This window comes from Halichoeres trimaculatus, unplaced genomic scaffold (assembly GCF_033239565.1).
Source record: "Halichoeres trimaculatus isolate MK-OKI-2021-1 unplaced genomic scaffold, fHalTri1.1 fHalTri1_scaffold_2, whole genome shotgun sequence".
Lineage (NCBI taxonomy): Eukaryota > Metazoa > Chordata > Actinopteri > Labriformes > Labridae > Halichoeres > Halichoeres trimaculatus.
In genome coordinates, this window is record NW_027437180.1 from 16,054,035 (window position 1) to 16,067,092 (window position 13,058).

A 13,058-nucleotide genomic window follows, 5' to 3' on the forward strand; every position below is an offset into this window, starting at 1 on the left:
AAAGGCTGCCGGTCTACCATGTGTTGCGTTGTTGTGGGCCGGGCCGAGTCAAAGTCCCGAGCTGAGTCAGTAACTGCTAGCATGTCCCAGTCCGCCACTGTCCCTCAGCATCAACACCCATCAACATGATGATCAGGATAAATAAGGCCATCTTCAGAGAGGGCTGAGAGCCACTGAGCGATGGGGTGTTTTAGCAACAGATGGGCTTATTTTAAAATCTGGACCCTCTGTGTCGCTAAAATTCTAATTTCTACACACTGCACCTTTAAAGGACACCTACAAACTTTCCGAATAACTACAAAAATGCACTTAATAGCCTCCTCGAAACTTTTAGTCTTATTGGGATTTTGAACTGTCACTGTAAAAATATGAGGCAATGTGGAAGTGCCAAAAATTGTGTTCACATGAGGCCAGTTGCAGAAATATCAGAAACCACATGCCCAGACATTTCACACCAGAAATAAACACATTTACAGCCTGGCTATTTAGCTAAATTCTGTGCTGTACAGGGGTTGGATTTTGTGAGTGACAGGCACCCAGCGAAAAACGCTGCTACAGGGCGCTCAAAGCCCGCATTATAGCCAATATGGCTGCATCCATGAATTGTCTTAATTTCACTGTCTTAAAAACAGATAGGCAGAGACCACCATTACTGTTTTATACACTTTGTGTTTTTGACCTATTTAGAATATCTATTGCACAGACATTAGATTTTTCTCACTTTAAAAATATTCAAGTTTTTGTCATTACTAATGTCGTAATCCAACCAAAGCAGAGCATAGCCTTTAAAACAAGTGTGCATAAAACCAAGTGAAGACAGGGATAATTATAATAATAATAATAATAATAATAATGGTTTAAATGATAAAATGAAGCAAAACTGTGTCTTCTGACCCTCCTGTAACACTCAATTATGTAATAGCTTAAAAGAAAGGTACAGGAAACCAATGTGCTGCTCTGACAGACTCAGATTTACCTTTGACGTTGATGGTGAAAAGCTTTGGCTTTGAGAAAATCTCAGAGCTTAAGTTAAAGTTGTAATCACAACGGTAGGACCCGTGGTGTGCGTCCTCTGCAGTGGGGAAGACAAAGATGGCTTTCCCATCCACAGATGGCTGGATTAGCTCCACCTGCCGCTGGGTATACAGGTGAGATATGAGGCGGAAGGAGAGAATACTGTAGGGTGAAGATGTGGAGCAAGAGATGGCGAACCGATGGCCCTTTAAAACCACCAGGCTGCGTTTGGAGTCATCTTCAGGCTGAGTGAAAACCTCGACAGAAGGTTGAGGTGGCTGCGCTGCAAAGAAATGAAACATTTCAGATTATTTGCATCAACTTAAGATCAGAAAACTCTAGGAACACAGTCAAACTAAGCATCAATGCTTTACACAGTCAAACACTGATCACGGAGCCCACAGGTGAATCAGTCAGCAGAGTGTGGGTAACACTAGCAGAGCTAGCTCCAGCAGCGTCATGTCCCTCTGTGCTTGTTACTCTGATCCATGCTTATATGTCAGTTTCAGAGAAGTTACGTCATATCCCGGGGCCTGTTCAGTTCAGTTACAGATGAAAATCCTCATCCTTTACCTGTTCAACTAAAATGAACACTTAGGATTTTATGAGAAGGTTTTATTATTTATAAAAGAAGGCTCACGGTTTCTGAGGGCACTGGATGATTTTACTACAAAGAGAACAGATCTTCTCAGAGAGAGCAACTAACTAAATCAATCAATCCTAACTTAATCAATCAACATATTAGAACTTCATATCTAGTGACGGAACTGGCAACACCAATGCCTCGACACGTGTGGAGCTCATGCTGGTGTGCGTATCGCTTTCGCGTGACCGATACAGCTGCTGTTTCGCCTGGTACTGAAGCTTTTATGGAACCCTGAAAAACCCCGACACTGTTTGGATAAGATGAGTATTAAATTGAAGTTAATTAACTGTGAATACAGACACATCCTTGGATTTTGGAGAGGGTCAAAACTAACCTCCTGCTGAAAGCTGACAGATTCAGCCTCCTCAGAAAAATATAAGCCACATTAAAGTTTAAAGGGAAAAATGTGACACTGATATGAATAAGAAAAGGTAGTTTGTTTGTTAGTTTGTTTGTTTTTTACCTTGGCAGGTTATGTGGGTATGAAGACAGTCTCCCCCCTCTGTGGTGTCCATGGTAGTGGAGGGACAGTCTCTAAGGAGCTTCTCTGATCCTGCACAGTTAAAGACTGGCCTCCTGCTGCTGACTTTCTTTTCTGGAGAGGAGTCCGAGGAACCCCCGAAGAAGTTTTTGGGGACACCACACTGCAGCTCTGTGCAGGTAACAAGTGCTGCCTCCGAGGTGAAGGTGGAGCTACACACAGGGACCCATGACTGTCCAAATTTCACTTCCAGTTTTCCTGAGCATCTGTCAGATCCATCTAATCTCACAGCCTCTGTGGAAACACAGAGAGGAGATTCATCTCATCAGCGAACTGATCATTTTGAGCTCTTCCTTCACATGCTTGATCCTCTCTTTATCTCCCACTAGATTGAGCGCAAAAGATTAAAACAAAAGGAGAAAGTGAAAAACTAATTGATTCAGACACAAATCAAACCTCAAAGAAGAGCGCAAATGAGGAACTCACTAAATTCAGGTACTGCAATGTGTACACTGTGACAAATTATCGTAAGTTTATGAGGAAATTTCAACAGTAAAATCCTGTTTTTTGTTTTTTTTTGTTTTTAATACAGCACTGTGAGAAAATTCCCTGTGAAACATTAATAAAATACTGGCAACCCTGCTGCCAGAATTTTATTGTTATTTTGCAGCAAAGTAGGAGAGGACACAGTGGATATGAGACCCTCCTGAACAATGATATGTTGCATGCAGGGGCACAGGCTGCCTGTGTTTCACATGACAGAGAGCAACTGTCTGTGCTCCAAACGGCATGGATGGGCTGTCTGTGCTACACATTGCACACACCAGTTGCCTGTGCTCCACATGTCAAAGAGCGGTTGTCTGTGCTTCACATAGCATTCACAGGCTGCCTGTGCTCAAGGTTGCAGGGAGTGGCTGTCTGTGTTCTACATGGCATTGACTAGCTGTTTGTGCTTCACATGGCACAACCTTATGTCTGATGATTTTTACAGTTTGTGTTGGTCAATTATAAAATGAATAAAAACATAAACAGATATATTTTAGTTAACTTTAAAATACAATGACTGAGACAGCAGGGTCTTGTTTCCACTGTGTTCCCTCCTCACTCACAGTTACAACTGTAGCTATTTAATACTGTGATCCAATACACAGTTTTCAACTGTGAAAATAAATTTCAGTACATGCACTGTAAAATATCTAGAAATGACAGGCCATTTATGCTACTACTATTTTACTAGTATTTTTTACAGTGTAGGAAGACAAAAGAAGCCCCGGGAGGCCCTACTAGCCTACTTTCACTACACGTGACGAATCCAGCAGCTGTTTGTCCTGGTCGCTGGGTCAATGGCATCCTTATTTAAGCAAACTGCTCCAGAGTTTGACTGGAAACAAGCTAAGAGAGCTCTCAATGGGTTCAATAATCATTTCATGTATGAATGTATCAGTTAGCATGAAGTAAGAGCATAAAGAGACAGGCGGCACTTTACATTTACCTGAACAGGTCAATTCAAGCTTAGAATTGAAATTACGTCCCCTCCACATTGAACAAAAAATTGAGTCATGGCAGTCATATGACAACTCCCACATAGTGAGGTCCTGTGAAAGATAAATGTCTCTCTTTGAGACATAGTTTCCACATCCCATCATGTCACAGAGCTGGTTTATGTGTTCTGGTTTCATGTTGCTCCAGGGGTCCGCCAAAGGCCTCCACTCTGCAACCTGCCTCCCCTCCAGGATGCCTTTACAGGGTGTTTTTCCACCTGTGAGCCTCACCTCATTCGCATCTGCACAGATATGAAAGACAGACCACAAAGTTTCACAATGTCTACCTGATGTTCACATCAAAACACTGATGAATGTGAAGGCTTTAGCTTCAGGCTGTTAAAGTGCAGATATGAGTCAAGCTCTCCATGTAATTAAGACACCAAAAGATATTAATTCAATTTTTTCACCGGCAGCGGGGAGAAGAATGCCGAAGTTTGAGAGCCATCACTGCTTTGTTTTTGGCTGTAAACAGTCACATAGTTCCACGCACAAGCTTCCCATCTTGGAAGAAGACAAGACTAAGTGGCTAGAGTTCATTTATCAAGGAAATGTGCCAGCTACACTTAGTAAAACCGTGCATGTGTGTGCTAGTCACTTCACGGCCGACTGCTTTTCCAACTTTGGACAGTACAACAGAGGGCTAGTGAATAGACTGGTCCTGAATCCAGGCGCATTACCAACCATCCACCAACAAACCTCGGACCCTGGAAATGTGAGTATTTTAAATGCTGTGTGCTGTGGAGCAGATGTATGAGCTTTTCCTCTGTGTCCCCCCTGTCTCTGTGTTAGCTTCAAGATGCTAACTGTAGCTGAGGTTAGCCTGTTGTTTTAGCCTGTAATGTTATGATAAACAAGCTTTGTTGATTTCTAGACATTGTGCACTCGGAGCTTGGTAGTCATGGATACATGGCGCCACTCTCAGTGACGTGGAAGAGCAGGGCGGTATCAGCGGTGGCTCATTTACATATGAAGGTCACGCCCACTAAATCAGACCGTTTGGAACAGAGGGGCTATGAGAGTCTGGAAACAATGCTGCTGTGCTTGATTTATTGGCTTTTTGGATAAAAACATGTTACTACCATTTCATGAAGACATCAATGATCCATATTAAACTGCAGAAAAGGAGCAGAATATGGGACCATTAAGTCCTAATGGAATGCACACAAAAATCAGCTGGGTTATTTTACCTGCTCAACTGCTGGATCACTAAATGCTTAACTATTATGGGTCATTCAGACGGTATTTTGGGCCTTACTTACTATTTTTTTTCCATTAACGGGTAATCTATTAAATTACTATTTCAAACATAACGCCGTTACTGACAGCAACAGTGGCTCATTCAGCCAGACACAGGACAGGAGCTGCAAATTTAATATGTGCAAGTCCGGAGAGGTCTGCAGGGTTTAAACTGGTGTTTTCAAGGTGTGGGGGGTAGGCCTACAGGCACTACATTAACGTCTTTTTCAGGATGAAAGCAGACAGACACTACTTCAATGTTATACATGTAAATGGCAAGAACAGACACGAGAACATTATGTCCCAGAGCAAAACCTGCTAAAACTGACTTCTTTTGCAAAATTAAAGATTTTTCAAAAAAAAATAACACAATAATTATTTCACCTGGTAACTGATTACATTTATGAAGGCGTAATTCTGTTACTAATTCAACTAGTTTTTTGGGAGAGTAATGCACAACTATAACTAATTACTTTTTCAAGTAATTTGGACAACACTGCATATAATACATTATTGATAAATATTACCGTTTCCCCTTCACAATCATTATGGTTATTGACTCAGGGTGAAAAGTCAAATGTATCAGGACATGAGCTGAGCAGGTACAGATCTCAATTTGTGCAGAACTTCAAGGGATCCAACCTCATGAGGTTACACACAGATCAGAAGACAGGAGCACATCACTCCAGGGTAAGAGTCATCTCAGTAAAGTCTCACTTGTGTCCAAAATACCTGTCCAGGTACACCTCAGGTGAGTGAGATGTTTATTAAGGTGTGCCACATAACCAGCGTGTTGAGCAAATCAACCATCAGTTGGATTTTTGTATTCTTTCCTTTCTTTCACTTGGACCCTTAAAGGACCCTGACATTATTTGTGCATCGAAGCACAGTATAGCTGGGTTTCAGGGCAAAGAGAAAACTTCACAATAAAATTGTCAGAAATTTAAAATTGAAGCAAATGCATACTTACAGGAGCATGAAAGCCAAGGAAAAGGTCTGCAGGGCTCACTGACTGAGCTGGCGCAGTCCTGCAGACGAGACTCGTTGCCATGACATTGAAACTTTTTGGATGAGGTCAATAACACGTCGTCATGAGAGCTATAATCTTTCTTGGGAAACCCACAGCCAAGCTCCAGGCAGACTACACGCTGAGCCTTCAAGTCAAAGCCGTCCTCGCATGGGGAAACCCAACCTTGATCAGACTTCACCTCCACTTTACCTGAGCAGACAGCTCCACGAACACGCCTCACAAACTCTGAAAACAAAGAAGCAGAGCTTTAACTTTATGTTCTGTTGATTTTAGATACTAATTCTCTGGGAGGATTAGAGGTAAGAGTCAATGTCCTCAGCAGGGGAAATAAAAACATACTCAAAGATGTTCTGCTCCTGGTTCCTGGACGTGTCAGTATTATTTTGTTGTCCTCAGTTTGTCCCCTTGAATGAACAATGTGGTATAAAAGCTCTGTTACCTGAGCAGACCACCTGCAGACTGCTGGCAGAGGCGTTAATCCCATGCACCTCATCTTGACTTGAAGGACGTTTGCAGTCTTCCAGGGTGGGCTGGTTGCCTCGACAGATGAAGCTAACTTCCCATGCCGGTCGCTCTGTGTCATTGCTGTTGATGGCTAAAGAAACCGCAGCACCACATCCCATCTGCCTGCATGCCACCTCTCCATACAAGATGTTGTGACGCGTCTCAGGGAACCTGAGCGTCAGAGTTCTCCACTCTCCATCATTCCTCATTTCCAGCCTGCCAGAGCAGCGACTGTCTCCATCCACCAGCCGGGCATCAACGGGCCCTGAGTGTAGGAGAGCAGGCAGCATGAATAAAAGATCCACCCAGAATCAGAACCAGAAAAACTCTTTTAATCCCGGGATCACACAATACAGCAGTAAGACATAAAATAGGAAAAAAATGTAATGGGGTAAAAAAAAAAAAAGTAGACGATAAAATGAGAAACAAAATAAGATGCAAAAACATAAGTTAAGTGTGCAATAAGTAAACAATAAGTATGCTAAGATTAGCAATAAGTACCAAAAAGACTGTATATTGCTAAAAAAAAGCAATTGTCACATGTTAAGATGAGAAAACTAGGGTGGCGTATTGCATTCACCCAAAAATAATAATTATTAAAAAAAACTCCTGTTTTTACAAGTTAGTATCTCATAAAAACAGGATTTTTGTTTATTTTTGACTTTCCTGTGTTTATGAGGTACTATCTCATAAAATCAGAAAATATTTATTTTTGGTTTTCCTGTTTTTATGGGATACAATCTCGTAAAAACAGGACTGAAAAGTAAAAGATTTCCTGAAAATCTTTAATCCTCATCTCCATCAGTTGTTCAGCCCACTCAGATCTGCTCAACATTGCGTTTTTTCTCCAGGATCAGCTGGACCAATACTGCAGGCTGCATGGATATAAGATAATCTGAAGTGCATTCAAGCTGGCTATGTCAAGAAACAATCAGGCAACTGAGAGCTGCAGCTGAAAGTACTGGATCCCCATGGAGCGCAACTGAGGCACAGAAATCATCTTCAGCAGCATGAATCAGCCTTAACAATCCAGTGCATTTCAAGTACTTTCAGCAGTTGCCTGCTTGTTTCTTGACTAACCACGTAGCCAGCTTGAATGCACTTCAGATGCACCATCACTTCAGATGCACCATCTGAAGTGAAAACACCACAACTGGGACAGTAGTCGTATTGGAGCAGACAGCCAGTACAATCAGCAATGTATAGCAGGGTCTTCCACCCCCTGCGTTCCTCTTCACTCATGGTGACAAAACGCTGTCATAACAAAAATTACTTCGCTTAAAAATAATGGTAAAATGCTGGCAGCAGGGTTGCAAGTATTCTACTGTTATTTTGCATTTTTATATTGTAATCCTATGTACAGTATTATACTGTAACAGCAAATTAAATATGAATGTCAAATAACTGGAAATGACCATTTCTGCTGCCAGTATTTTACAGTGTTTTTTTAGTGTAAGTTTCTCTATTTTTAAATCCCTGCAATTTGCTGTAATTTTGAATGTCGTTGTACAGGTGCACTGGTTCAGCCCTGCGTGGATTTTGACCTGTTTTGATGGCTGACCCTCTGCCAGGTCAGTCAACAGGAGCAGGTTTCTGCAGTCGTATGGTTTTAAAAATCACCTGCCTGAATTTTAACATCTGGGTCCAATTAAAGGTCATCTTGAGTTTACTGAGATTCTAAGTTTCTCTTCTGCTTGCTGTGTTTTTGTTTTGATGCCCCTCTGCCCTGTTAGCTGCTCTACAAACCAATCAATACGTTCAAAAGTCCTCAGTTACTCACACTCCCTGTTTTCACTTTGGAAACTGTTTTCTTTCTTACACAGAAATAAAATGTGTCCGCTCAGAGCAAAATTAAACTCTTCTCGCAAAATGGTGAAAGTGTTTGTCCATTTCCACATGACGCCACACATTCATTTCAGAACTTACATTCAATCATTTTTTGATGCATGCAGAGGTGTGTGTAAAGTCAAAACTGTCAGCAGTGAAATTACTCACCAGCAGGCTGGCTCAGGTCTCTTTCCTCTGATTGTGAAGCAGAGATATCTATCATCAACACAAAACACCACACCACAGCTAAAGACCGCTTCAACCATGTGTGCTTGACTGTGAGCATTTTGAGCTGATGTCCTGTCTGCACAAAACCAAAACCAGTTTGCTGGTTTCCCCTGTGGTGACAGCAGTGCTGCACTCTGAACTCTGTGTACCACTGTGTTTGCAGGACTGTCCCTGCACCAACATGTCACATTAGGGCAGTTTGAGCTGGATAAAGAGCAGAGGTCAGAGGCCAAGCAGAAATCTGAGGTCTTATGATCTCAGGCTGTAACAGAAGTGCTTAAAATTACAGTAGGGAGGACCAAACCAAGAAAGCCCATCTTTATGCAGAAACAGACATGTTTACAGCCTGAAATGCCAGAAATGCTCTCTCACAAATACATATGAAACCCAAATCATTCACAAACACACAAATACACACACACACAGACACACACACACACACACACACACACACACACACACACACACACTCACACACACACACACACACACACACAATAGGTGGCGCTGTGTCCTTTTTTGATAAGTGAAGTTCTGTGTGTATCAAACTAGTATTGGTTCGCCGAAATAGGAAACAACACTCTAACCAGATGGCTGTGATGGATGCAGCAGTAGCTCTTTATATCTTCATGTATGAATGTGTCATGGTGTTTGTTGTGTTGGAGCCATAGACTGTATGAGCACAGTGACCCTATTTATCACTGTCATCAACTTCCTTTTTCGGCTGAATGCTCAGGTAAACTGAGACATGCCCTGTCCTGCCAAATCCAACCATAGTCCGATAGCAATCACATTATCTAGGTGCATCAATCAAGCTACGCTTTGTCCGATTGTGCTGACTAAGTTCCTAGTCTGATTTCTAAAGCTGCATGTAAATGTACTGAGTGAAACACTCTCATATACTATACTGGAAGGTGTACTCTCACACCTAGTCAAGGGTCTTGGGATCCTGCGGTCCAGCAGAATTTCTTTAGTCCCCTTCCCCAGATCTGTGCCTTGCAGAAACCCTGTCTCTGAGCTCTGCATGCAGTCTTGGGAAGAAATAAAAGGCCGTGACTTGAATTAGGGTTAAAAGTACAACTGATTTTCAATGGTGTTAAAGGTGAGTCTGCAGAATTTTCATAAAAAATAAAATGTCAACTTGTACAGGAATAATCCTTCTCAACTGTCTCCTCTGGGCCTCTATACATGTGTGTCAGTGTCTGTGTCTGCCTCAACCCCCTCCTCTGCCTGTATATTGATGTTTTGGTTATACTGGGATGTTTCTGCACGGAGAGTGAGTATGGCTACATCAGCCAATTACAGTGTGCCCAGTGTGCAAGTGACTTTGTCTGTTGATAACAGAACGAAAAAGCTTTTTCCTAAACAGATGTGAAGCTTGACTCCATTTTTTTACCCGCTTTCGGGAACTTGGGGCTTTATTCACAAACAGTGCGTATGCACAAATCTGTGCCTAAATCATTAATATGAACATTTAATGCACAAATCTGTGAATCATCAACATTTTCTTACTTAAATTTGTTCTTACTCTGCGAACAAATGTAGAACTTCCTCAAGCCATACATACGCAAAAACAATGATGATGAAGACTCTCAGAAAATGTTGACACATACACTTTTAACCTGAATCATGGTATTTTTTCAACTACTTTTAGTAAAAAGAAAAGTCTCCGATAGAATTCAAAAATAAAAACTGAATTAACAAAATGTATTTAATACCCATGAAATTGATGCATTTCCACCCTTATATTGCATATAGTACTGAATCATAAATTAATAACACTGAAAAAGAAAACAGACAGACCAACTTAACTTATTTCTTCAATTGGTCACACGTAAATAAATTGGGTTAACTGAAATTAATTTAATACGTTCAATTAACACCATTGATTAAGTCAAATTAACTTATTAACTTGATTCTTCTAAAATCAACAATTTGCATCAATCCAACTTTACGTTTTCTGTTGTTTCAACTCAAAAATGGGCAAAACCCAAAAGTAAAATGTGATTAGGTGTTTTTATACTTTATTGGACAATAAAACTATGACAAGCAGAGCTTAATTAAAAGAATCTAGGACACCAATTGCACTAAAAAAGGTTTGTAAATATAACTAACAGTCTTAAGTTCAGTTTACTTCATGTCTACTTGTAAAGTTAGGAAGGAAGGAAGGTATGCAGTGGATATTAGACCCCCCTGTACATTAAGATGTTAGCCTGCCAAGGGCACAGGCTTTCTGTGCTCCACATGGCACGGACCTGCAGTCTGTGCTCTGTGGCATGGACCATGGACCAAATTATTTTTTTAAAGCATGTTTAGTGTTTTAAATGTTAATAAATGAGATTTGTTGATGGGCTAAGATTATGATTAGAAATGACAAACTGGGTTTTGTCTTCAGTTGTATTTAAATCACCATTACTGTGAGAGTATTTTAACAGGAGCTCTCACTGCTGTGGGGCACAGACAGCCAGTCCATGCCGTGAAGCACAGACACCCATCTGGCCTGTGCCATGGAGCAGAGACACACTGCCCCAGCGTAGTATCTCAATGTGCAGCAGGATCTCACATCATAGTATCCCAACCCCACCCATGTTTTTTCCTTTTGGGTTTTGCAGATTATTGAGTTGAAACAACTGTAAAATTTTGGTTGAACTGATTCAAAATGTTGACTTGGGAACAATTGAAATATTTTGTTCATTTGGCCTATTAAGTTGTATTAATTGAACTTATTAACTTCATTTCAAAGAACTTAACTTATTTAGGTGTAACCACTTGAAGAAATAAATTAAGTTGGTCCAACCACTTCCTTTTTTCCGTTAAAGCAACGCAGAATTTCAAGTTTGATATGATCCACAAAAGTACGTTGGAAACCTTAACTTAAAGCATTAAGTTCGACTGATTAAAACTTCAACTGATTGAAGATTCCCTTTAAACCAGATTTATTATTCACTCAGTATGTATATTGTATGTTGTTTATCTTTAACTATCATGGTTTTGATGTTAATCAAATTGTTGGGCATGGTAAATGTAGCGTCTCTAAAGGATGTCAGTTATGAAGCAGGTTTCTAAATGTAAACTGAAAGAAAACACGAAATAACTGCTTCTCCTCACAACTTTAGACATTTCTTAAGCAAATGTCGCGCACACCAAACATGTGTCCTTATAAGGACGAATTGGGGCGTGGTTTATGCTGATTGTGGACACACACCTGTCAGTTTAGAATGATTCCTATTCACTGGCATACGCATGGTGGGGGGAAGAGATTTGTCTGGTGTGCATGTGTCATTAATCCGATGGTGATTTTGTGTAAACAGTAAACTTGTGCGCAAAGTAAGAACATTTCTACGCATGTATTAGTGAATGAGGCCCTTGCAGTTCGGGACAAATAGCAATGTGAGTTGGTTTTCAGTTAACCAGGTATTTGTTAAGTGGTTAGCTTGTACTAACATGCCAAGTTAGGCACACGGTTCTCGAGTCTAACCCATGTAGAAACACAATGATGCAGGTGGTTGCTGGGCTGAGCTGGACTGAGCTTCACTGAACTGAACTGGTTCTACTGATTCAGAACACTGAAAAAAATGCTTTTCCCACCACTACAGAATGTGATCTGACATTTCTCAGAGGTCCCACAGTTCAAGTTTCAGGATGTTAATGTAACACTGACAGAAAGGACAGGTTGTCAGTTGTCCAATGGGGCTATGCTCACAGTGGCTGTCAGGCGGTCGGGTTAATACTGAAGTGAATGTTCATTCACCCAGAGCACTCACTCTGAGCAACTAATATCAGGGCGAGTGGGATTACACTGGAATCAATTGAAAGCCCCTGTGTGTCTGAAAAAGACACACAGAGAGACCTGGTGCTTCACTAATCAACACCCAGGGGCTCTGACCAAGTGTCCTTTTCTACACACTGGCAGTGAGACTGTGCTGCTTCTGAGCATCAAAAAGGAGCTGACTTTGATTTACCACTATGTCACACAGGTGAAACCACCTGCAAGTGTAGACTTGGGAAAGTTCAAAAGAAGGACACAGTGACCTGGTGATGTCATGATGAAACAGGAAGTGAGAGATGGTGTGTCAGGACAATCTGTCACAACGCTTCGGACACGTTTCACATCAGACTGTCCCCTAGAGATGGAGGGAGGTTAGTCAGAGTGATGAGAGGACAGATTTAAGCCCACATCAGCAGCATCATACAGCTGTGTGCTCCAGTGGAACAGGCAGAAACATGTTTTAACTCTAGAGATGTTTATGTAAATGTACAGAGATAATACAGATTAATATAAATGCATGGAGAAAATAGTGATGAATAGTTCAAGGTATGAATATGAACTGATAAAGCTTGGAGAGAAGAACAGAAATGTATAATGTTTATAAATGTTTAAAGACATAAAATATAAAGATGAATTTAAACACGTAAATATAAAAGTGATGGAGAGATGAATATAAATATACACTTATAGATGTACAGAGATGATAGCGATGATCATTTCAAATTATAACAATAGAGATGAACATAAAGCCGTGGTCATCGCGGGTGTCTGCTCTGATA

At 41.0% G+C, this 13,058-nt stretch overlaps 2 protein-coding genes across 3 annotated transcripts in view; both read right to left on the reverse strand.

Moving 5' to 3' along the window:
* The window catches only part of LOC141810050 (scavenger receptor cysteine-rich type 1 protein M130-like), a 32,942-nt gene that overhangs the window by 4,849 nt on the left and 15,035 nt on the right, over positions 1-13,058 (reverse strand). For both annotated transcript variants that reach the window (XM_074697369.1, XM_074697360.1), the window contains exons 2-6: positions 6,391-6,720; positions 5,892-6,176; positions 3,634-3,924; positions 2,124-2,435; positions 977-1,297 (exon numbers count right to left, since the gene is read on the reverse strand). In XM_074697369.1, coding sequence (XP_074553470.1) covers positions 977-1,297; positions 2,124-2,435; positions 3,634-3,924; positions 5,892-6,176; positions 6,391-6,664 — 1,483 coding nt within the window. In that variant the 5' untranslated portion in view covers positions 6,665-6,720. The remainder of the gene's footprint in view (positions 1-976; positions 1,298-2,123; positions 2,436-3,633; positions 3,925-5,891; positions 6,177-6,390; positions 6,721-13,058) is intronic.
* Positions 9,941-13,058, reverse strand: part of ndufs8a (NADH:ubiquinone oxidoreductase core subunit S8a) — an 85,158-nt gene continuing 82,040 nt past the window's right edge. The window contains exon 9 of the mRNA XM_074697434.1: positions 9,941-9,951. The gene's annotated coding sequence lies outside the window, so the exon portion shown is untranslated. The remainder of the gene's footprint in view (positions 9,952-13,058) is intronic.